Here is a 26,479-nt window from a genome sequence, read left to right as displayed (position 1 = left end):
TTTGGGGGGGGGGGGGGGGAATGTTGGCTCCTTCTCTGTATCGCTGCTCTCTGCCAAGTGATCTGTGACTTTACGTTGGCATCTGCTCCAAAGGGAGAGCTTTACTTGCGCTTCCCCCAGCTGGCAAGAAAGTCATGTCTCAAGATGAGAATCTGCCTGGGAGATTCATGGCAGGATCAGATACAGCACGGAACTGGCTGGCTCTAATGAACGAGAGCACTACTGTAAAAGCACAGAAAAATTTATCGGAGAGAGTCTTAATTATTTCCTGCAGAGGCTGTGTGCTGCTTTGCTCCACACGGGGCTTCAGCCTGCACATTCTCCCACGCCTCCAGCTCTAGGGCAGTGGAGATCAGGGTACCCACGGCCTCAAACGCAGGAGCTGAGCTCGGCTCCAGCTCCCTCTGCTGCTCAGCCCCAGCCCTGGGACAGGGCTCTGCTCTCCTGCAACCGGGACCACTGTGTTACTGCAGAGAGAAAGGACTGGGAGAGAGCGGGAGGTTATCGGCAACGGTGGGCTTTGCCTCCATTACCTTATACAAAATATTAACTGCAAATGCAATTCGAAGCTCTGCTTCAGTGAAGTATTAGGATATTCAAAAACCCAGTATTTATCTAGCTAAGCAGAACTAGCACAGTACCCAAGGTAGTTTTGAGAAACCAAAGCAAGGATTTCAGTCACCTTCTGCCATATATTGCAGACCACATTTTGACAGTTACAAAATCTGTACCAGCATTTAAACATTCCTTTTTGAGCAGTGATGTCATGGGTAGCGTGTTTATACAATACGTAGCGAGAGAGAAGTGATCTCTGCCCAAACTTGTCTTAATTATTCAGATTACTGAATTAGAGCACTACAAGAAAAATACTGAGTCTCCTATTTACCTGTATGGTCTGATAATTTTTTGCCCATAACGCAGTGCACCTTCCCAGTCCTGCACATAGAGACAGACACCCATGGCTTGGTACATCATATGTAACATGTAAACATTACTGTCTTCAAACACTGCACCCATTTTGTCCAGGCTGAGTTCACAGATCTCCAGCAATTCACTTGGAGGTATGAAGAAGTCAAGGAACCCAATAAATAAGAGAGCCTCTCATCAGACAGCTATCAGGTAATGCCAAATTGAGTTCAACTTCAGAATGGTTCTGAGAAGTCCTCTCTTCTCCCAAATGGCATCGAAGCATTCATGCTACAACCCCAGAGCAACGCTGAGAGGTATTCTATACTCAAGAGGTATTCTGCTCATGAGATTGTTCCCCTTCCTACACAGATATTCTACAAAACTAGCTTTCAGATTTAAAAAGCAACAAAAAAAAGCAGCTTTCCTGAATCACCACTGCACCAGCAATGCATCAGAAGGTGGAGTGAAACTCCCCATGCAGTGGGTACTGAATCAGGCATGAGATAGCCCAGTCTGCTTCTGGCCCAACGGATCTTGCATTTTTGTCCAAACCACACCACTGTTACAACAGGTAGGCTTGTGCCCATCAGCAATAGCTGCAGCCTCACATGCAGTCTCTCAAAACAGGGCAATACTACAGCATGCCAACATAAGCACGCACCTATGCTCACTCTGGTCTCTGGCTTGTGTGGAGACAGCCACATGCTGCGCTCCATGAAACTGAGAACCGCATAGGAAGGCACAAACACGGGGTCTCACAATCCCAACCCACCTGCTGTGTTAAACTGCCCCTTGACTCCATGGACAGCTCTTCAGACACAGAGGGCAGAGGTAAGTCTAACTTCTTCTAAAACAGTCATAGCATTTCTCCTGCAGGTACTTCTAAAGCAATCCAGCAGGTAAGACTTTTAGGTCACACACCAAGCCAGCAGAGTCAGGGTGAGACAAAGGATATATTTGTAGTGTTTGGCTCTCCTGAATTCCTCAATCACATTCCTGGCATATTTGATCATGTCCCGTACCGTCTCTGCTGATGGAGGATCATTCAGCTTGCGGATTTCCAGTTTCTCTTTATCCTGAAGGAAACACAATGGATGTTATAAATGCAGGTTCCAAGCCCTACAAATAAAGGTGCACCTGCTACACAGAACTACTTTAATAAAAAGACACAGATGGGAACTTAAGCTCTTCAAAGAATGTAAAAACAAAGGTAGAATGTGCACCTGCAGTTTTTCTCTAAAGCCTTGGCTGGGAATCCTAGAATCCTCTGCACCTTCCAGTTTATCTGACATTCTCTACTTCCATGAAGTCCCTTTCTTTTGAAAGATCCAAGAGCTTTTCGATTTTGTGATGAAAGCACTTTTACATAGGAAATTTCACTGCTTCCGAGAGATTAGGGATTAAAACAAATTTAGTTTCAAGGGTAGAAAAACCCAAATACCTTAGGCCTGCCACCAAGTGATAGCTCAGTAGAAAATGAGATGGTATTAAATACAGAAAAGGATCCTTCATATCTACAGACAAAAAGATTTCATTATTTTTGCTGGACAGCTCCACTTACTCTGATCTTTCTATCTAACTTAGTACTTCATGAAGAGTCATCTGCAATCTGGAGACAATCTTTTGCTGTTTAAGCCTCACATCGTTGCTCGATTTCTTTTTCATTTATTTTTTCATCTGCCAGCTGAGAGGACTATAGGGTACTCTTTCCAGAGCTGAAGGAGGCTGAGTGACAGGTGATTCCAAGAGTAGCACATTGTTGGAAATCACAGATGAAATCCTGGCTTTGTTAAACTCGGTGACAAAATTATCACGGTAACTGTGGGGAAAAACACAACTACGGTATTAACAGAATGGCCGCAAACAAGAATACTGGGTACTATTTGGAAAAAACAGTTACAAAAGGTGACACCATTTAGAGAAAGAAGATGGTTGTCTGGTGAGTTTGTCAAGCAGCTCTTAAAAGGCCACCTTTGTGAAAATGGGGGAAAAAAATGATCTGGGACTTAAGGATCAGATTATGCCAGCCAGACTGATCTTGGCTAGAATGACAGATGAGCCACACAAAGCTCAGTCCTTCTAGGACCTTCAGTGAGGGAGGTCCAAATGGTTGCACAGGCACAGTTGTTTCAGGATCTGTTGGCGCTGGATACCATTTTTTATTCCCCATAAGTGCTCTTCTTCAAAATAACACCTTGTTTTAAGGAACGCTGTCTGGATGTCTGCCTTTGTCCCTTGAAGGGCACGAGGTGATATCTAATGAACATAAATCTGACCTGCACTTCACAAGGGGATGTGACCCACAGAACCACCCTGTCCATCAGAAGATCGATACGAACATATTGCAGGAAAGCCCATTTCGCAGATTTTGCTGGGTCTCCAAACCATTCAACAGTGTCATACAGTGTCACGTAGAATTGACTACAAAGCCCCAACCAGGAACTGCAGCAGGACTCTATCCCAGAACAGGACCACAGAAATGCCCCAAGCAAGATTTGCTAGCTGGGAGTTGGTAGAAAACATGCAGTTACAAAAAAATGAGTTCTGAGCTAAATTCTTTTGGCCAGGTAGCATAGTCACAGTATAATTAACTATTTTTAACAAAGTTTTCATCTTTGTAGCTCAACTTTAAATAGGCCTCCACCAGGAAATTTCCTGATGTGTCATGGTTACAGTGGAAAAAATGAGTATCAGAAAGTCTTCTAGACAGAAAAACAGAACCACCACCACCCCTATTATCCTACTTTTCAAAATGTAATTAAGCCAGATAGAATATTACATCTAAGGACCTGTGTAGGTGCTTTCACAGTCAGAAGTACACTTCACACTAATTTCATTACCTTTTCTTTTGTAATGCACTCCGTGCAATCACAATTAAAGAAATATGAGTCTCTTAACCGGTCATTTCTGTCTTCTGTGGGATACAACAAGTCAATATAGCTGGTAAAAACCTATATGGTAAAAACATAGCAGTCAGTGAAAATCAATATAACTATACATATCTATCACTACTAGTTCAGGTCATGTAGTATAACGACTACACATTTATGCAACTTGTGGATCCCTGCAGCCACATCACCTGCTTGTTCCCTCACATTCCAAGCCTCTCGGCAGCATCAGGAGTTGCCATTTGTGAATGCAGTCTGAAGAGAAGTGTTTCCTTTCCTATTCATTATGGAATTTCCCTCAAATATTACCCTGGCTTAAACCCAGGACAGCAAGATTCAGGTGTGGATAAGGAAACTATCACAGCATAAATCTCAGGCTCCTGTCAGACTACAAAGAGATGCCTACTTTCCAAAAGTAAAATAATGATTTCAGGTATCCAGCCTAGCATAAATTACAGCGGCCTGGGTTTTTGGAGGCTGGAATCTCAAATTTTTCTTTCTGAAAACCTACAAAAATTGGGGCAAGAGCAGTCACTAGTAACTTCAGAAACTTAGGACGAGACCTTCAGATCTCTGAAGAGAGGCCCAGTGCCCCAGTTCTAGGAGAGTTAATATCAGATTTACTCCAGCAGCAATATTTTAAAGCAAAGAAAACCTGCTTTTGAACATTTTAAAGGCCCTTCACATGCACTGTTCTTAAATTCTCCTCTACTTCAACAGTCTTCAGAAAAGAAGCCCTACAACTAGATTTAATGCTCTGTTTTTAAAATGAGATCTCCCCCAGGAAACATGTCATATGCACAGCGCAGTTGATCATTTTACAGACCAAGGAACAGCTTTAGTTCCATTTCCTCATTTATAGTTATTTGAAATGCTCTGCTCAGTCTTTCTGCTTAAGGTTTCTTTCTTCTTTAAAGTACAATGCGCAAGTAATTTCATACAGTACATGTTCTTCTTGCTCTGTGTGATCTCACACTCCTCTCCACCCTTCTCTATTTTCAAAGCATGCAAAATGCAGGAACTACACCTACAGCAAAAACTCCAAGAATGTTGCAATGCAGTGACTGCATCGAACCTGAAGATGGAGACACAGGCCGTAAGACCACAGAGAGCACAAGTGAAATCAAAAGCTCACATTTACAAAATTTTTAAGCGTCAGAAAAGCAAACGTGCAAAAGCCAGGAGGTCCTGGAGAACTGATGCAGCTTCTGAGACACAACTCAATCAAAAGAAGATGCCAAGCAAGGTAAATACTCCGCATCTCTACATTTCACAGTAAGCCCTCCCCAAAAATGCTGCAAATGTCCAGGATCCCGCAGTAGAATTCCAAAACCAGGATCAGTCCTTGTCCAGTACCATAATGCATTTGCAGTGACTGCCAACATCACAGACAAATCATCACTAGTAAACGGCATAAAAAGAAGTTTCTCACCTGAGTCACCCTTGGCTCCAGCAAGTAAATTTGCTTTGTTCACAGTGGTGAACAGCTACAATCCACAAAAATAACCTCTCTCCCCTTCTTCAAAACTGGTATCACATACTTCAGAAAGCAGTAAGAGTTATCAAAATAAAATCTGAAATTATTTTTATGAACATTAACCTTGCCCACTAAATTAACATTAGCAAATGAGCCACTGAAACTGTGCAAACTCCATCCCCAGAGAGAATGTTCCGTATCTTCACCCCCTGCAGATATTTGAACATCCTCCTCAACTCTGTTTAACTCCTTTTTTATTAAAAGCAAAAAGCAGCTCTGTTGCTGAATACTCCCTGCCAAGTTCATTATTTGATTGAGAAAGTTTCAAGGTAAACCCAGAGCCTTCCTCAATTTCACAGAATTTTATCCATCACTATTCAGCTTCACTCCACCTAAACACACACTCTTGCTCTTCTGTGACATCCCAGCAAACGCCACTGAGGTGATATGACCGAGTCCCATGTTTTGTGGACATTCTGTTCAAACAGAAGTCAGAGGACTTATCTGTACCCATTTACCTTGTTTATTCTGGCTTCAATTTCAATACATTACTATTCTACTGGGAACTATTATAGCAGTAATAATTTGCTTTGATCTTGGAATTTCAAAGCACCAGCCAAACATCAGTAAACTCAGCCTCATTTTACAGATGGGTAAACTGAGACAGAGGCTGGCAGATACACAGTGACTGCTGCAGGTGCCCTTCCCCTGTTTTAGCACAAAACAGGATACTGCCTCCGAGAATCACTTCAGTCCTCCCGAGCCACCCCAACTTTTCCAAAGCAACATCTTACACTTCTCTGAGAAACAAGAGATCCTTCCTCGCTATTATTAAATTGTCACCTAATTGAAATGAATCCTGAAAGGCAGAATGGATCCTATTTTTAGGATTCATGCATACAGAGTACATTCAAACACAGCATATTTACCTCTTCTCCAGGCTCAATCTCTTTAACGGCTCTGACTTCAGCCAAGGTCCCCTTGTAAGTTACAATAACATTTGGGCAGCAGCTATGGTTCATCAATGCAACACTGTAAAAGTAGAAAAGTAAATCTTTTTCCCCCCCATCACCACCAAAAGCAACAGGCAAAAAGTTAAGCACCACTTCACAAAACACATCAGCCTGAAAGATAAGAGTCAGGCTCTCTCTGTAAGCTGTTTTTATTCTGAGGCTTAACATGAAGGTAACCTTGGGGAAATCTGTTGTACTGTTACTTATTCTAATGATATGGAGAATGGCTGTACTAATGAATCATTACAATTTTTAAATCCTATTATTGCAGGACTAGGTAAAGTTATTTTCCGTTCTTATAGTGCTATGGGACAGCTGACAGGGTTGTTCGCATAGCTTAACTATCAACATCCTATTTAGGTGTATCTATGATAGACTGCCTCAGAGAAGAAACACAGACATTTAAACTACAGGACACATGCAAAAGAAAAGTAATTTGCTGCATCACAACTTAAGATGAACGTTAACATTTTAGCTGGTTTCTGTGTAAACATAAACAGCCTCCATATTTGAAGTGGGAGGGAAGATATTTCTGTTATACAAGCACACAACAACTTGGGACTGCTATCGAAAAGTACTCCCCCTTACTACCAAGCTTGGAGAAAGTGCAACTTGCTGCTTACTTGAGATAAAATTTATAAAATGTTAATTCTTTCTTTTCCAATCCAGCTAAATAATAATTGTCCCTTTAGTCTTTTCAGCTCACAGCTGTAACTGTTAAGTAGAAAAGATCTGGTTCTTGCATGCTGAGCATTTAAAAAGGATGGTGCTGGACATGTTTCCAGAACATTTAATGCTCTCCTCTCCCCACCATGACCCTGATCCTGGGCATTTCAAGGCCTTAATCAGGGCTAGATCAGGGATATGGACTTCAGACAGACCTGCCTGAAGAAGGAGAATCTGTGAAGCAAGGACTATCTACTACTGTCTGTATGCAGACTTAGCAAAATCAGGTCCTGCTTGAATTGGGCATCTACAAGTTTCAGATTACTTTGCCATAGATAAGATATTAGTAATCTATGCCTCACAAGGAAGTCAACCTAAGCGGACAGTGATAATACTTTCAGTACAGGGCTTGCAGAGAACAGGGGCAGAAGATATCCTCCTTTGCTAGCACATTAAGTGGGGAGGACAGACTTAAAAGGAAGAAATGTTCCTCAGCCTTAAAGAGAGCTGTGCTCCCCCATCCACAAACTGCAGTTAACACCTAACATCTGCAGTTATTTGTAAAGCTAAGAAGCTTGTACATATTTTTTCCACTGTCACAGCAATATAAAGCATTGTAGTTTTTAAAACACCTGAGGAGGCTGAAAGGAATTATGAAAGGGATTTAGTGTTTGCCAAGGAACAAAGGTAGAAGGGATGTTGTTCAGAGAACACCAGGTGAAGGATTATACCCAGCCAAAACAGAAAGTTGTGAATAGAGCAAGTCACCTGCAATCCTTTTCATTTCACTTTGATCATTACATGATGTCCCTGTCCAGAACCTGCTAGCCAAGTAACTGTTTCCTACCAATGTGCACATAATTCACAATCTAAACTTCAAAACAAATTACAAGTGCAATTTTACCAAAATTACCATATTTTTACAAAAAACTGCTGTAAGTCATTGGTCACATTTTATTAGCTAAAGAGATTTAAAACAAAACAAATCAAGTGTTCAGTTGAATTTCTTTCACTAGAGATCTAATTCCATACATGTGTAAGAACCTTTGTTTTTTTTTAAATAAGTTAATTTTATTTTTTTAAATATCTAAATCAACCTACTCAGGAAATATTGCTGATCCCAAGTGAGAGAGTTCTTCATCTTCAATTGTAAAGCCATTACAGTTAACCTAAGGAAAAAGAGAGATATGCCAGATCAGCTCCTGGTCAGCTAAGTACTCTGCACCCTCATGTCACATCCTCATACTTGAAACTCAATTGTAGTAATTTGCTTACAATTTTCTTTCTACCTCACCAGTATTCACAGAGAGCCCTACCCAAAGGAATATGCAGGACACTAAAGAACTGACAGTCCTACACTTGCACCTGCTCAGGACACACCACCTCTAGTGGATTGCTCCTTGGAAGGAAAATAGGGCTTGAAAAGCGATAGAAAATGTCAAGGCAAGATCATTGCAAACACGAAACGAAGCCTTATTAGGCAAAGAGACTTCAGTTGGCCATGACAAGTAAAGAGCCAAAGCAAAACTACACACTCAAGGAGAAATATGGGGATGAATAGCAGCAAACTCAACTGGGCTGGGGCAGTACAGAGTCTTGATTGGTGCATATGTTACAAAGACTTGCCACAATGACATCTGTCATCAAGGGCTGCATGTATCAGCTACAGCTAAAGCACATATAAAGAACAAGGAAGGCAGTGAGAAAGACTTGAACCTAACAAAGATATAGAATAGGAGGGGACAGAAAAAGGACAGGGTTTGAGAGGAAGCGCATTCCTAATTTAAACAGACACAAGATCAAAAGGAGCTTGTTCACAAATCCTTCTGACTATTCTCCCTCTTTTATTCTCACTAAGCTCAAGGGAATCTTACAGGAGTTTTAGCTTTGTTTCACATGGTTTGTGTTACTTTAAGTGACGAAAATGCACCTCAATCGAGTACTTCATTCCATTTTCACTGCAAGTCACATACATGCCAACACAAAGAGAACCCTCTCCACATTCACCAACATCTGCCTACAATCATCAAAATGTTCACAGAAGCACCAGTAAAGCACTAAAGCAACTTCTATCACATGACCAAGTCTAGCTGAAGCTACAATAGCCACATGAACAGGCAATCAAGTACAGCATTTGTTCTGGAAGAGTAAGAGTTGACAACAAATGCTACCAACAATGGTATGCCCCACAAGCTAGAATGCAGCTCAGATTGGATTTTAAAAATATACAAATACTTCCCAAAGCCACTTCTCAGGTATGAACTGTTCAGGATGAGTTCACGATTAAGGGAGGTGTCCTGTTTCTCTGATTCACTCACCAGTATCTTTGCTTGATCTTTATCCTGCTATTTTTAGCAAGGTAGCATCCAAAGGCTCCCTCCCTCTCAAGATGAGCATACTACTGTGCTAGCCAACTTATGAGCATACCTGAACCAAAACCAAAATGTAATTGCTGAATAGAAAAACAATAGGAGGAAAAGATTATATCCACAGCAACTAAGAACATAAGGCTACACAGCCTGACATGAACAACAGCTTGACGATTCTGAATCACAGGGAAATATTTAAAAATATGCAGTGAGTTATCATCAACTCCCCTCCACTAAGCCAGAGCCAACTCACTTCTTGAATGCATCATACCACAAATGACACAAGAGAAAGAACGAGAAGGGATGAGATACCACTGGTTTTACCAGATGAATGCATGACTGAAAAAGGCAACATGGAGGCAGTAAAGAGAGAACAGTGAAAAACTACAGATGAAGGTTGTTCTCAATGATAGAAAAAGAGAATGTGCAAAAGGAGGCATAAAATTATGCAAGGTCTTCGAGAAAAGGATGAGATGCTGGAAACTGAGACAAGGGAGAAACTGTTTGAAGACTATGACAAGGTAAGACTGGAGAGGAAGAGCACCAGTCTCGAGAGCTATGCTCCACAGGGACAAAAATCTCTGCTCCGCTCAAAAGGACCACTTACACCTTAGCCATGCTGAGTAAGAAACAACATCAGAAAAGCCCACAAAAAGCAGTGAGCAAGGAGTAAGAGGTATCCAAGTTCAAAACAACTGCCCTGAGCCACAGGGAGAAAGAATGCTGAATGGAGGAGCGAAGCAGACAACATGAAGCCAGAGAAAATGTCAAAGCAAAACAAAGGAGCAGCAGCATATCCAAACTATTTGGTTTTAGGTCAAGTTAACTAATTATTAAGAAACATGTTTGTACATATCAAGTATAGACATGCCATGCTTTCCGTTTTTCTAGGAAGATTTATGCTGGGGCTAAAACCTTAAAAGGTTGTAACCTGTAAAATACTTCTGAGGAACATCCAGATGATCTTTGGAGATTGTAGTTCAAAGAATGGCAATGTCCACAGTGGCAAACAGTTACTTGACAGTCAGGATGAGCTTAAGGTGACACCTAAGCATGACATTATATATCTACAGAGAAGACCAGATAAGACTTCAGATCTGGGAGTCAGCAGTTCACAGAAGTCTGCTGAAGTACTACGATCTAGTGGAGCCGGTCCAGGACAGCACATGAAGCGAAAGTCATTCTAGCCAAAATAATTAAATCTTTGGGGATTTTGGCTACTTTAACAAAAACATTCAGAAACGCCACAAGAAACTGGATGTACTGATCTCTTTAAAGTATCCCTCTGGCAAATATAAATTGTAAAGTCTTCAAAACACAAAAAAATTTTCACTGAAGGGAAATGTATAATTAGAAGCAACACACAATGGATGACGCGTAGATGCTAAACATGCTAAAGAATCATTCCCCTACAGAGTAAAAGTATCTCTATATTAAGGAAATAGTAAGTGTACCTCTTTGTTGGTAGATGCCAAGCTCTACCAACCAGGCTATGCCATCTCAGCTTTCATCACATCAGTTAACATTTGCACTCATCTCAAAAAAATTAAACTTCTTACTCAGACATTTAAAACTAGCTTATTTTGAAGTACAGGAAGAAAAAGAAGAAAATGGATCTTTCAGTATTCCACTGGTGTTATTCCATCCACTAAAATACATTCAATTCAGATGTGTATGAAAAGCAGGTGAGAAAAAAAGAGGTGACACATTTCAGAAGTTATCTAACAAGACATCCTGCCTTTCCTTCATCTCTCCAGATGACCAAACTACCTGACTGCATTTAAAAGCCACACACCAGATAAAAGTTTCTGACTGCTCTTTCCTTTCTACTTCTCTGAAGTTTACTCCCTGTGAAGGTCAAACACAATGAGGACCTGACCAGCAAGGATTTCCACAAGTTTGAAGCCTGAACGAAGGATTTTGCCTCTGCAGGGTCTCAGACCAGCAGCCTTCCATGTAAGTCTACAGCAGCTGCACTATGCTTGGCCCACAAGAAGCCTAACTTTGACAGAGTCTAATAAAGACTGTTTGCCTTTTCTTCAGTGTTTGAGAAGCACCTCATATAAAGTCTGCCGACAAATCTCTCTCCCCTCACTACTGAAATGGGGCACGTCCAGCCACTTCTGCTCAAGGAAGTAGATCTTCTCTATCAAGCACACTCAGCTCTCCCTAAAATAAGCAAAGAGCTTACCACTTCCTTTGCCATTCATACCTTCCCCTTTCACAAAGGCTAAACTCCTACAGCACCAATCACCTAAGCAGGCTGTGTGCTAGCCAACTTACTTGTGCAAAGAGAACTACAAGGTCAGCATTGTCAGGGTACTCCAAGTGCTTTGAGTAAAAGTGATGAAGAGCAGCAATGTCGTTCTGAATCAGCTCTCTCTTTTCATTGTCTAGTTTGTCAAGGTCTGTGGACAAAGAATACATTCCATTTCAGTAACAGGAACACTTCCCCATGAACTGCAGCTAGACTTACATTAGAACAGGCCTGGACTTAAACAGAAACCCCTCAAGGAACAGCTGCTTGGAAGTACTGGAAGCAGTGTATGTTCTTCCATAAATGTTATGCTGCTCCTGCCAAAGCCACACGTGCGCTACAAGAACATGCAGGATTAAAAAGCATTTTCTAACATATTTACATTAGCAGGTAATGGGACACAGATTTCCCTTTTATGGGAAAAGGGTTACAGTATTTAATGTGGCTTTGTTAACCTAGCAAACAGGCCATCCAGCCCTGGCCCTTTAGAAGCCTATCAACTGTGGGTAGCTATGATCAGCTCTGTAACATGACCTACAAGCTACCTGGTCCCATCTACAGTGGTATGGAGTCACAATCAACATCACACTTCTTAAAACATGCTTCACACAGTGAAACTTCCTCCTATTGTTGGTTTGTAATTCTTACCAATACAAACCAGCCCAGACTCCTGCTAAGGTAGGCTGCTTATCCCTGCTTTTAAAAGAGCGGTCTTTCCCAGCACAGAGGCCTTAACTATTCGTGGCCACATGTGATGGGGACCTAGCAATGGTTGACAACAATGCTGGGGTTAGTCACCAGGGGTTCCCTTTGCAGCAAGAGGAGGATAACCTGAGGGTGCCCAGGACTGTAATCCACCTAACCTACTGCAGGCACCTGTTTCAGGAGGTAACAAACAGTGCTTGAGAATGCCCATGTCTCCATGGGCTGGGTGGTGACCATCAACAGAGGTGTGTTTAACTGGCAGGTATCTGAGAATAACAGGAGACAGCACAAACATCATCAGAAACGTCCTGGCACACCTGCCAAGCGCACTCCCTTATGGGCTTGTTCAGAGATTTACCCTCAGGCCCATGACAGGTTCTAGCCAAACCTGTGGCCACTGAACCTTTTCCTGCCTGGTCCATGCAGAGCAAGCTAGATATTGACCATATACTCCTGGTTCCTTCTCTCTCCTCAAGAGCAGAGTGTTAGAAACTTTCTTTCTAATACTCTCTCTCACAGTGGCAGTGTCACCAGCTCACTCCTCTCTAAGAGAGCCAGCAACTCATCGGTTTCCCCTCTCCAACTCAACAGTGGAGAGGAAAACATGCAGGAAGAGAAAAGGCTGCACAGAAGGGGGAAATGATTTCTAAGAGCAAATGTGAATGACAGGGGAACCACAAAAAATACTGAGGAAAGTGAAATGGGACTATTTGATGAGAACTAGGACAAATCAGAAAGAAGAAATTTTGAGCTTCCAACTGACAGCCAGGTGCCTTTTCCACTCCTGTGCAGGGTGTTGCAAAGCGTAAGGCAACTGCTGAACACAACAAAGGTGTGCTAAGAGATGAGGAGAGTCAAGAAGGCAGAAGAAGAACGGGGGTTCTTACTAACAAAACAAGGGCTTCTAGAGGACAAGGGGGACATTGCAACAGTAAAAAAATTTCAGCCTTTTAGCTCTCGAATTAATAAATTATTGAAGACAAGCTGCGATGCAGAATATACAGGAATTACTTCAGCACCTACGCATCCTCCTCAACCTCAATCCTACTAACCTACCTGTAAAAATTATCCTTGCCTTAGGCAAAGTCAAGTGTTGGCATTTTTCCCCCTTATTTCCCCAGTTGTCCCAACAGCTGTGACAGAAGCTTCTGTTCAGGAAGCAAGTAAAACTGTGATCTTGCTGTGTTTGGTTACTCTGCTACCTCAAGTCCTAGCAATGACTGCATTTATTCAAGCATTTTATAAGGGTTTTGGAAGCCATCGGAGTGAGAAATGAGAACATACAAACCTATCGTCTCCTTGTATATTAGCCCCAGCGGCAAGAAAGAGAAACGACAGACCAGTGAACACTGCCAGGAGGGTTACTAGTCCCCTAGTTCCTCACTTTCTAACTCTGTCTCATCGGACATAAAGACTAGTCTTCCAGTTAAAAGCAAGCTATTGCCTCATCTCCTTCCTTGGATTATTTTGGAGCATTTAGGACATGGAATTTCAACACAATCATATATAACATGTCAGATTTGACTGGCAGTGACAGATACTGAAGCACAGTCCAGAGGGTTCTGCAATTAGCCCCTTAGTCACTGTCACCATCAAGCAACTGTGCTGTCTCTGATTTTATGCCTCCTGGTAACAAATACCAGCTATTTTAATTTTACAACATTACAATTCTCAAAAGACACTAGAGTACCAGAAAAGCCATGAGATAGATGTATGCTACATAATTAATTCTGTCTAGATTTTCACCCATTTCACATCCCCGACAAGCAGCCAAGAAAAAAGAGAAAGAAAGAAAGAAGAGCACTGCATTTTCAAAAAACGAGGAACCACAATTTTCTTTGTTTAATCCCTTCCTCCAACAGGAGTGAGATGCCCTGAAAGGTTTTGATGGAGGGGGCCGGGAGAAGCAAATCATTAATATAAATAACTGCCTCTGTTTACCTGCAAGCCTTTTTTACTTACGTGATTCAAACTCTTTTACAGCAAGCAGCTTCTCCGACTGTGTTCTTTCAGGGTGAGTTTTCTAGCAACAAGGGGGGAAAAAAAACCAAAGAAAATACTTTAACGTTTTAAGTTGGCAGTTTTGCCTACTCACTCATAAGATGGGAACTCCTACCTTTAAAACAAACCCAAATCCACACTGTATGGAATTTATAGAAGTTGATGAACAGCAATGAGTTAAACTGACTGCCCTTAGTAAAGCCATAGAAATATTCTCTTCACACCAAATTAGGCAGCTGAAGATTAACTCCTATCAAATTTATATACATAAACTGAACAGTATTTTAAATATGTCATTTGCTTTGTTCTAGACACCCAGAAAGCTGCTAACAATAGCAAGCAGGCAGGAGACAGGCTTCGCTTTGAGGAAAGTGAATAAACTGACTGTTGACAGAGTTCAAAAGCAATGCTCCATTGTTGGCCTAAGGCCACTTCTTTGTAATCTTGGCCATTAAATATGGCTTTGCAGGTGGCCCAGCAGCTGAGGTTCAGGGACTATGGTTTGCATATTTAGCTTTTATATGACATGTAGAGTTCTCCCCCCTCCCTGTAAGCAATAAAAGCACAAATTTATTCCAATGACTTTTTGTCATTAAACATTCGATTTTGTTTGTGGATCACCACTAAACCACGCTTTAATTAAGTCACACACACATACATTCACAGACATCTACACACACAGCAAGTATTGCAGCTACCTTCCCAGCAGGCCACCAAAATCCTCACTACATACAGTATCCAGGTTGCCCTTGTCACATAAGCAGACCTCAATCACACAAATATGCTTCAAAGAGGATTTGTTTTTGCGGAAAGAGTTTAGAGCTCTACAAAGATACACAGCATAATAACCTTGAAACTCATGAATCCCGTCCCCTCCCTTAAGCACTTGTGTTATCCTCAGTATCCATCTAGTTAGGGAACACTGAAATAGAGGTTGACATTGCAATCTTATTTCCTTACTAATAATATCCTTTTCCTCCGAAGACCAAGATCTGGAGATTTCTCTCTCAATCTGTTTTTCACCAGTTAACTCCAGTAATCGTAAACATTTATATCTGAGTATCTCAGAGGTGTTCTTGACTCACAAATGTACTGGGAGTTATATGCTACATAATGCTATGCAGATATAGCTGAAAAATAGTACAACAGGCAACTGCTTTATAGAGATGTCAGTGCCTGCGGACAGGTAACACTAGGAACATTCCTCAGAATCTAACCACATACACCAAGTCAATTCTTCCTTCTTCACCAACGAGGCCTTGGTGCTAGCCCACATATGTAACCAAGAGCTGGACCAATCTACTAGAACAGAGGCTGAAACACCATTCACGTTGCAAAACTATCAATAAACTTTTCCAGACTCTGTTCAACAGTACTCTTGGCTGTAAGTTATTAGCTACACAGCTTAAAACCTCACTAGCCTTTTGCCATCTTCCCCCAAACATCTCCCGCTGGACAACAACGGCCCTCACACTGCTGCAGCGGTCTGATGGTCAGTTCGTTCAGCTGCTCATGCTCCCTTACTACACCCGCCCATACACAGGAAGCCAGTATGTATGTGCTTTGCAGGGACGGTTACTGTCGGTCAGTTTTCATTTTCCTGCCTTCCCTGGCACCCAGAATAGGAAGACACCTCCCAAGTCTAGCCTCCTGCTCACCTGTTTGGCAAGGATCCTCGCTGTTAACCTCACAGTCTCCGAGGGATTCCAGTTCTGCCCAAAAGCGCACATAGCAGAACATTCTAGCTTGTGCATTGGCCAGTCTTCCTTCTGAAAAATGTAGAAAACTATTTAAAAAAAAATAAGCCATGAAGATAAAGTGATGAAAACAAGGATGCAGTAAGTCCTGCCAGATCCTAGAGGTCAAGTGAAATGTGTTTCCTTTAAAAAAAAATAAGATGACGCTCACTAAATTGGAACAAAAGCTTGAGTCACATTTAAGGGGTACAGCTATCCTGCTTTTTTCAAATAAATTCACAAGGGATTAGTTCAGGTCAGAACATCTTCATTTATTCAATGGAAAAAAAAATTATGAAGAAGCAAACAGACAACATGATTTATAAATCACCAGTTCTTCTTGTTCAGATCAAGCACGTGCGGACAGAGTAGGTCTAAGACTGATGGCTTATTGGGTTAATTTCCATTTAATACCTTGGCCCCTCATTATGAGACAACCCTGGTGTAATCAGGAGTAACGTGTCTTAAGTCAATGGATTCACAATCACTGTAAGAATCTGCATATGTAAGGTCAAAACCAGACCTACTGAACAGAATAGGGTTTTTTGCGTAAATGTTGTAGAGTACAACTAGGCAATGAAAACACACTAATAAAGACAAACACATTTTAGTTAAGAATATAGCATATTCCTAGCTCAACATACAATGACACTTAGAGTGATGGCACAAGCCACTGGCTTTTGGCACTCTACCAATTTCCTCCAAGGCAACAGAATCTTTCAAAGATGAGCACAGAATCACTGATTAACACTCTGCACTGGCACACAGAGCCTGGCATGGGCTGTCCTCAGACTACATCAAATTTGGGTTTATTTATTTATTTATTCAAACATGGAAATATTCTTATTTCTATATTCAAGCAATGCATTATTATTTATTTCTTTATCTTATCCGAGACACACATTTATAGCACTGTGTTAGAACAGACTTACAGTGTTCTGCCTTGTATAGGGAGCACCAAGTTTTGGTTTTAGACCAGATTTAAACTGGTAGAAAACAGTAGGAGAAGAAAGAAATCACAACAAATCTCACAAATTTATAGTTGATTGAAAGTGAAAATTTGAAAAACTTTTTGTAGTCTCCAGAAAGTTCTTAATTCCCCTTACTGTGATTCACCCACTGTCACAGCCTGTATTAGTCCACTCCAAAAAAAAATTTAAAATTGATTTTTAATTAATTTTTTTAAACACAGCCCATGATAGTGACTGACAGGAACAAAAGAAACAGTTTCCCTCGGCTGCCTAACCACTGATGGCAAAAGTCATTGGAGACACCACACTATCTAAAACACCTACATAGGACCAGTAGGTATGATACAGGTCTACTGAGAGATGCACTCCTTGTGGGAGCTACAGCTATAAACCACATCGGACAACCCAAGGCACCTCAAACAGCCATCCAAATCAGGACCCCCAGTATCTCCTGCCTTGGCTGGTCAACCGATTTACAGGTTTTGCAGATCAAAGCAAAAGCTGAGATCACTAATTTCAGAGTTAGTACACCGAAAATTGTTCCATTGAGAATAGCCATTTTAATTGCCCTGGTTACAGACAGCTTTAAGAATTTATTTTATTAGGAAAAGAAAGATGAACACCTGCCCCAGCCTCACATAGGATTTGACACAGTGCAACACTGCAAGGGTATTCAGCCCCTCACAAAGTCAACTTCATTATCCTTGATATCTCAGTATGGTACTTCCAAAAAAACCCACATCCAGGCTGCTTGAAATAAGCTCCAGTGTAAATGTTCTAAGAGGATGCAGCAATACAGACCAGGAGAACAAAAATAGTATATTACACTGTAACCATGTCATGTAAAATTGCACTCTCAACTCTCCTACAGCTGTCACACTATAAAATGCATCCCTGGAGAGGCCTGTTTCCTATGTACGCCCCAAGACCTTTTTCTGGAAAATTCTCAATAGCCTTTGCTTAGGAATCCACAGGCTAAAGGCTAAGAAGAGGGACAGAAGGAGAGCTCACCTCTCAACACCCACAGCACCCACCAACTTCAGTATGATTGCTGGGTATGGAAGAAGAGAAGGCGCAGAACCTGAAGTTTTGTAGGACCCGCACCCATATATACCAGTTAAATAAACAAGAGAGATTACTCGATAACAAAAAAAAAAAAACCAACCCACACTCAAAATGCAAAATCACATGCTTGTCTCAAACCAGTGTTTTTAAAAAATCCGTTTGTTCCCTTTATTCTTTACACATCGCTAATTAAAATCTTTCCCCAGGCAGAATCATACTGAGTTATATGAACTAGTAGGGAGGTTAAAGGAACAAGATACGGCTGAATTGTGCAAAATGAGATAAAAGCCTGAAACACCACAAGAAGAGAGAGTGCTGATGACTGAGTAATACCTGGGATGGAAACACTGTGACAGCAGCTTTACTTGCGATCACAGCAGGGCTGTATTTTGCATTCTTTTCCACATTTTTCTCTATGTAGTTTGAATTATAACAGGTAGCATTGTTCTAGTTGAATCCCTAATGCTACATTAATGATACTTTCTTCTTATTTTCATCCACAGTATTTTTCCCTTCATTTAGGAGTGAGTGACAACATTTCTGGAAGGGAAGTTCTTTAAAGCTTATGCTTTTCACATCAAAGCATGGAAACAATCTTCTCCACCAAGTTCTTCAAAATTATTCCACCGTCCAGGACTACTGGACTAATTCCCAGGACAAAAAAAAAAAAAAAAAAAAAAAACAACCCCACAAAACCAAAATGTAATACCCCCAAACACATAGCCAAAAGTCCAAACAAATGTCCTCGTACCTCCTTCCTCACAAGAACGTTTTCAATAGGACGTAAAATGTTTGTTGTATTTCATTTGATCAGAAAGAATCACAAATACCAAGCAGAAATACTGAGCAAGCCAGCATAGAGGTTTAGCCCACTTCTTCAAAAGCTTGAGGCCCAATTATGCTCAAACGGCATCCAACTCTAACCAAATTTCAGTGAGGCAATTTCTGATGTCTGATGTTATTCAGTACAGTTTTCTGACACAGTCCTTCACCAAGCAGTGAAGAAAGAGTTTCACACATCTTCAGACCCACCCTTCCCTACCATCATTTACCGAATGCAGGACCATAGAGGGTACTTGATTTCCACAGGTTCATGTTAAAAAGGTTCACAGGAGACATTTATCAAAGAAAGTTACATGGAGAAAGTTTTTGGATAGGGGGGCAGACACTTCCCCAAGGCAATCTTAAGCAGAGTCTCGCAGCATCAAATTCATCCCGGGCAGAATCATTACAGCGAGAATTTTGTATTTTTTCTAAGGCTCACCAAAACGGAGTGGGCAATTTCTACAAGGTCCTATTTAAAACACGTCTGCTTGATGCTAATTCCAGGTCTACAACTACATTTACAAGTTTACTAGCTGGTTAAAAATGTGATTTCCTTACTCTAGAAATACCACCTACAGGTTTCTTTAAGGTGACATGTTCAGAAAAAAATGTAAATATTTTGTTTGAAATATATTTCAGCCACGGAAAGTCATGACAAAAACATCTCTTCCTGCACTTTGGCCAGTTGATCTCCACTCTGTCTGGGATAAATAATAGCTATGTGTAATAACAGAAAGAGGAGCTCCAGTAGCTGGTTCAAGTTCACCAGTTCCACAATTGCAACCACATAACCCTCTTAAAACATTTCTCTTCAGAGTGTTTCAGCAGCTAATTTCTGAGGAGAAAAAAAAATGAGTGCAGGTCTCCTGCTGTTTGACTAAAATTATTATAATTTAAGAAGTCAAGACCCGAACAGCTGCAGATGGGGTCCGAAAGCCACTGTTACAATAACAGCCCTGTGCTTCAAGAAGGCAATAGTGGAGAGCAGAACGGTATGAATAAACTGGAAATCGCAAACCCTTTTAAAAGGAAAACTGGATTTGGGGCTGGGAAAAGAAAGACACAGCAAACCCCAGCTAGATTCTACCAACCCACAAAACATTCAAGGCAACAGGGACAGGCAGCGAAGACAACTTCCACTTTCACATGCCCCACATCTGAGACTGAACCTACGCCTATGAAAACATCCAGCTTAGTACAGGTCAAATTTAAGGTTATCTATCTTAAAAGCAAAATAGTAGAGCAAAATAGGCAAAAGACACCTTAGCACTAAGGAAACTCTGCCAGGGTCAGCGTGTGCGCATATGTGTGTGTACAGAGAGTGCCCTAAACAAACCAGCCACTGTATCACTGCAATACTTTGTCTTCCCAAGTTAAGTCCCTCATACTACAGTGTGACACCACCTTTCCGTGCAACCAGGGCAAAGAAATTACACTGCAAAGCAGGACTTGGTCAATGCATCAAACACCTGGCCATATGGCAAGAGATGCACTTTTTTACCACCTGGGGGATCAGCTGTATCTTTTAGTACCTATACCCCATCTGCAAAATCAGAAATGCGATGAAGGCGGCTGTGAGGCTTCATTCATTAAATGCTTGGAAGTATTTTAAGAACCTCAAAACAAGGGTATTATATGGCTCAACAGAGTGGGAAACACATGCAGCATCATTAACTTCACTTTCAATAACCATATTATTCTGAACGAGAAAAAAAATACCTCATTTAACAGAAGCGCACTAGACGATGATGTCTGCAGTTATAAAATCCATAATTCTGAAAAGGACATCCAAAAAAAAAGTGTTCCCTGCTGCACACTTTGGCACCCTTCTCTTGTCTCCTTCTGATCCATCTCTCCCTATCACTAGAGAGAATTCCTATGAACTGTGGTATAGCAGGTCTTTCAGTAAAAGAGTAAGCTCAAAAAATTTGGTTTTCGATCCCATACAGTATATTTCACATGATGAACAGTTGTCAAACTGAATTATATGTAGTAACAAGGTACTAACCAACATCTGAAATCATACCATGTCTTTGTTGAGCACATATAATTTTTAACAGAACTGAGCAAAGAAAACATGGATTTAGAGACAAAATTAACTTAAAAAAATAAAAATCAAATGAACAATGCAATCACAATTCTCAAGTACAGCCCAGCCCCTTTATCAGCATTGCATGAAATCTCACATCCATGGAAGCAAAAGGGACACGTTTACCATACATCCTAGTGTTACAAGTTCAGTATCAAGGCACAGATGTCCTTTTTCGCTTTGACAAAGAATTGCTGAACTGCTGAAAAGTGCCTTTGAACAAGACAGGGATGAAGATGCAGTGCAGATTGTCTGTGCAGCACGTACAGTCAGTGGAGACCAGTTTCTAGAGAATATTATGCTTGAAGGTAACTTTGAAAGAATGTCAAAGATTCAATCTCAGCAACATTCATAAATTTCATTCGACTGACTCAGAAAGGCCCAAAACATGGAAGATAATGTTCTATTAACTACGGAGTCAAAATCCATCTGCATATCACCAGTAAGAGTGCAGTGCTAGTATCTGGGCTTGTCATACTATAGCCTAGACATCACAACATCTAAAAAATGCCTTTAAATCTAAAGCATCATACTACACACCAACAGGTAAGAAAGATTTTAATTCATTATCAGACAGAAAAGCAGGTTTTCACTTTCACTGAGCATCATCTCCTGCAGTCTTAAGGACACTCAGTTTGAGCAGTTCAGTTTTTCATTCTTGGAATATGCCTTACTAGAGTATTCCGACCACCAAGAAAAAAAAAATCAAATTAAAAAATAACACATATACAAGACTTTACCCGGGGAAAAGAGAGGGGAAAACCTCCTTGTTCTTAAATATTAAAGTATAAACTTTGTAAAGGCTAGAAGCCAGGACACTGAGGGAGGAACTGGAGAAGGGACTTGGAGGTAAAAGCAAGTGACAGTGGATCAACAGAAATAAGCTCTACTACTTCCACCATGATATCTACTTGCTATTTTTCCTGTCACAAATCACTGAGCTTTCCTACTTCAATAAATCTTAACTGCTTCATAAGCCATTGTGAATTTTATATGGTAAGAGAAGAAACACACAATCTCAGATAAAAGTGATAGCCAATAAATTGCTTTGTTCAAGTATTTCCTTCCCTCATCTAGTTAAAAGCTTCCTACGAAATAATGTCAGATAGAAACATTTCTTACAAATAATCATTTCTCAGGAATGAATCATGGGTTTTCTCTATACTGCCTTTAAAACTCATCCAGATTTCTCTCAACAGCCTTAAAGATGCTCATACAGTAAGTGTTCTCTTTCTTCCCAGCAACTGCTGGCTGACAGTCTTTCAATATTCTGTGAACTATTGTAAATTTTGCAAAAAACTTGTTTCTTTTAAGCATTTTGAGTCCTCCTGGTGCTTCAAAGCCAAAGGCCATTTGATGCACCCACAATTCACTAAGACACTGTGGGAATGCAAGAATCTGGGGAGGCAACAGAAGGAAAACTAAGGGGAGGCCAGGCTCGCTTTGCAAATTGCACAATGGGAGAATAAGATACATCCTTGCAGTAAAAGCAGTAGCCATCTCCAAAGCACTTGGGAACTGAATAGCACAAACTGCAACATCTCTGTCCAGATAATCACAATGGAGAATAATACTTTGCATGAAACCCACGCACTCAACAGCACACTACCATGTAGGAGAAGGTTTGGATTATTTATAGCTAACACGTAGTTGCATGCCAGACCTTTGGTGACTCAAATCCTTCATAAGCACTGTTCCATACTCCGTGCCCAGCACCACAGACCTTACATAGCTTACGTTATTTAGCTAGCAATCCAGTTGGGTTTTGCACACGTAAACTGAGTAATTCTTCCATACCAAGCCGACAGCCCACATAGGCTAGATACGATTTTTTTTTTTTTTTTAAAGGTGCTTATTCTAGTTTGAAGTAAAAATTAAATTAAAACTGCATGCAAATGTTTTGGATGTCTTCATATTGCTCTACTTTAGCGTACACTTATAACATATCCTATTTTCAGGGGCTTTTAAACAACCAAGTATACTAAAAGAATAAAAGTTGCCAGGAGTGAGTCAGGGAGAAAGCATAGTAGGTTTCAAACAGTTATGACTACTGTTAGCTGTGGCCACTCAAAATATTTGCAAAGATTCTAAAAAAAAAAAAACAAACCAACAAAACTCCCTTAAGATAGCTATTTAGTGATTTTTCCATTAGATACAGACACTTACCAGCTTAGCAAGCTAGTGTTAAATTATCTGGTTTCTGCTTAAAGAAAGAAGTAATATAGACATAATTAGTGGGCTGACAGGCAGCTCTAATCAAAGTCTCAGTGGTACCAAGCCCTAGAGCTACTGATCTTGAAAGACTCATGCAGACCATGTCCAAATCCTGTAACTGTCCAATGCACAACTACATGGTCAGCATCTGTGGGATGCAGAAACCAAGTGGACTACTATTAACCATAGCTACAATTAGAGACTATCAATGCCACACAAACAAAAAAATGGGAGTTCAGTAACATCCACCCTCCCTCCCCTTGTATCTTCAGAAATTGCATTACCGTACCTGACATTCCACATTGCAGTAAAAGGCCTGTTTACATCTTCCACACTTCGACAATCCTTCTTTCCTTAAAAAGAAAACAGAAGTTATTCTATTCTATAAATCTGAATTAAACACAAGTGTATGCTGTATCACTTTTTGCACAATGTTTTGCATTTCACAATGAAAATGGTATTTTCTTCAGAACACTACAACTACAGCTTGAACCCCATATTCTGATAGCAAACACTATTTTTTATTTGTTTAGAGATTCAAAAGCAAGTTTTTCTTAAGAACTGTTATTATGCAAAAGCACTCTGCTGTCCTGATAAATTGCTGGGTTTGGAAATATGTTATTCTGTGTTGTTTGACAGCATCTTCTTTTGCCACTATATGATGCATACTGATAACTAACTTTTCTTTGTTTTTCCAAACTTCTCAGTTGCTCTGTATGCTTGCTCACCAACATTAACCCTTTGCTTCTGCTCTGCCAATTCCATTGCTTCTCTGTCTGGCTACAGAAAGCATGACCGTTGGGTGTTTCATGAGCAACTGCCTCCCAACACCAAGAAAACACACTGTATTAATAAATACACTGTTTGATCTTCTGTCACCATATAGCCTCTTACTGTCCCACTAACATCTATTTTGACATCTGCGTATTCTAAGGTGACCTAAGGCTCACACTCTGCTTTTTTAATATTTGTATATATTCCAACACAGGCAACTGCCAAAAGGAAGGTCCTTTTCTGCTTCAAGGTGCATGTGTTGTAGCAGATCCCATCAAAAATAGTGCATGTGTTATCCAACACGTGACATTTTGCTGTGACAGCAGTAGGGATCTCTCAGCAGTATTGAATACTTTAAAATGTCTACACACCCTCTCCAGTGTAAGTGGCAAAAAACTTGTATTAAACTGAGGTAAGTTCATTGGAGTAAAACAAGGGTGAGTGTCCTTGTACAATCTGATAGCATGCAACACTTCACTGGCATTCAGAGTCCGTAAAGCGTAGCAAGCCTTGACATCCTCTGATCATTCTTGCAAAGTAGAAGGTACAACATGAGTCAGGCTAACATCATGACTCTGCTTGCTGATGGTATGTACCTCGAGCACATCTGCATATTTAAATAAAAAATACTATCAGATGCAAATACAATGTTCAGTTTTGCCCATTTTACTACAACAGTTTTATGACCACTTAACTTCTCTTCCCAAGACTAGTGCTGAGCTCACAACATCCCTCCTAACATTCTGCAAGTTCAACAAGCAGGTTCAGAATCTAGTATGTGCTAACTCAGTGCTAATGCAACGGCACAGACACAAAACACGTTTCTGAGCACTGGCAGATCAAGTCACACCACTGAGATCTTTCCTCTTAGTGGAACCTCATCACCCTGGTGTGAACAGGTTTCAGGCTACCCCAACTGTAACTGCTATGATACTACCTTCAGTGCACTCCTTGATCGTTGTGCTCCTCCAGAGTTCCATGGTAGAAGTTAGCATGGAAAACAAGCAGCATTTATATAGGCTGCTCCTGGAGAGGAGCATTCCATGAGACAACTATTGTCTCTACAATATTACTTCCTATCAATGGAACATGGAAAGTATTCCTTGGTCCTTTTACAGAGAGAAATCTTCTGAATGCGATAAACAAAACCAGCCAGTTTCCTTGGCACATGGGAATTTGTGGTTAGGCACAAGATAAAAACAAAACAAAAAACTTCAGGGCTAAGAAAAACCACCAGTATGAAGAAGGTGAGAAAAATCACCTCAGCTCAACAGTTCTTCAGATTAACGGGACTCACTTCACTGACTTCTCTAGGAACTATATTACGTGCTCATATGCAAAGGAGAGGGGTGAATAAAGTGAATAAATCATATAAGTAGAAATTGTAATGAGAAAAGAAAAAGGACAAGATCAAACGAAAAGAGAAAATGAAAAGCGTTAAGTGAGTTAACAAGACGAGATGAAAAGACCTACTAGAGTGAAATAATTATATTCTTCAGTCTGCCTCTCAGTCTACATATGCAAGCAATACTTATGTATCAATAAAAATAGCAAAACAGCTGTTTTCCCTTACCAAGGCAAACACTAACGTTTGCTCCAAGTTATAACCAGGTAAACACTGCAATTCCTCAATAGGCTGCCAGAAGTCAGGACAGTACTATACCTTTTAAAAATGTGGTGTGATGGGACATGCCACAGTGTCACATCCATGCCTGATTTTCTAACGATAACCTTAAGCCGCATTTTTTTGTTGTTTTTTTTCCTACTGCAGCAGCTGATATTGAAAAGTTCACAGCAACCACTGGAATACCCGCAAGCAGGCTGAAAACTGCCCCTCCACACAGGCGAGGAGGGCAGATGCTGAGTCCCCAGAAAACACGAGCACCCTGCCACCGGCCAGAGCCAGGGGCCGCAAAACATACAGCAGCAGGCGGCCCGAACGCTCACGACCACGTGGCAACGAACCTCTCACGCCGTCTGTGCTTTGCTCTAGCAAAAGTAATTTGCCGGGCTAAGTTTTCTGACCGAGATGCAGAAATACAGAGATATTTCTGTATATTTCATTACGGATATAAATATATTCCATCCACACCATGGAAATGCAAAGCGTGAATTAAGCAACTGCATAGCCTTTCTCCCTCATCAAAATTTCATTAAAATCAGTGAATATTACATTACTCCAAAACTAGGCGGATCGATGAAACTTGGCATGAGAGCAAAGTTACACACGTGTCTACAAAACTGCCAGAGCACGTGAAAAGCAAAACTTTTTTTCTATTCTTTCCCCTGAACTGTTCAGCAAGGAAAACCACTATGGAGCGAAGAGTTTCGTCACGGCGCTGCCGCCGAAGAACTGCGAGGCGAGGCGGAGGGAAGTTTTGCGGAGAAAGGCCGCGGAGCCGCCCGGCGAACCCTCTCCGGGGGGTTGGGGCTCTGCTGCCGCCCGCGGCACTGGCGGGGCCGAGGAGCGGGCCCACTCGCGCAGCAGCGGCCTGCACGCCGCCGCCTGACGCGGCCGGG

General features: G+C 41.0%; 1 protein-coding gene across 2 annotated transcripts in view; it reads right to left on the bottom strand.

Moving 5' to 3' along the window:
• Window positions 1–24,862, bottom strand: part of SMYD2 (SET and MYND domain containing 2) — a 29,568-nt gene extending 4,706 nt beyond the window's left edge. The window contains exons 1-9 of one of the 2 annotated variants that reach the window (XM_026846148.1): window positions 23,475–24,862; window positions 15,944–16,071; window positions 14,247–14,307; window positions 11,606–11,730; window positions 8,055–8,122; window positions 6,204–6,306; window positions 3,750–3,860; window positions 1,865–1,985; window positions 887–1,061 (exon numbers count right to left, since the gene is read on the bottom strand). In XM_026846148.1, the coding sequence (XP_026701949.1) occupies window positions 887–1,061; window positions 1,865–1,985; window positions 3,750–3,860; window positions 6,204–6,306; window positions 8,055–8,122; window positions 11,606–11,730; window positions 14,247–14,307; window positions 15,944–16,071; window positions 23,475–23,481 (899 nt within the window). In that variant the 5' untranslated portion in view covers window positions 23,482–24,862. The remainder of the gene's footprint in view (window positions 1–886; window positions 1,062–1,864; window positions 1,986–3,749; window positions 3,861–6,203; window positions 6,307–8,054; window positions 8,123–11,605; window positions 11,731–14,246; window positions 14,308–15,943; window positions 16,072–23,474) is intronic. The other variant, XM_026846149.1, reaches the window with a different exon arrangement.
• Window positions 24,863–26,479: the final 1,617 nt, after the last annotated feature.

Source organism: Athene cunicularia, assembly GCF_003259725.1.
Source record: "Athene cunicularia isolate RWA chromosome 3 unlocalized genomic scaffold, athCun1 chr3_part1, whole genome shotgun sequence".
Classification (NCBI taxonomy): Eukaryota; Metazoa; Chordata; class Aves; order Strigiformes; family Strigidae; genus Athene; species Athene cunicularia.
The sequence above is the reverse complement of the archived record's forward strand: the minus strand, read 5'-3'. Positions and strand labels throughout refer to the sequence as shown.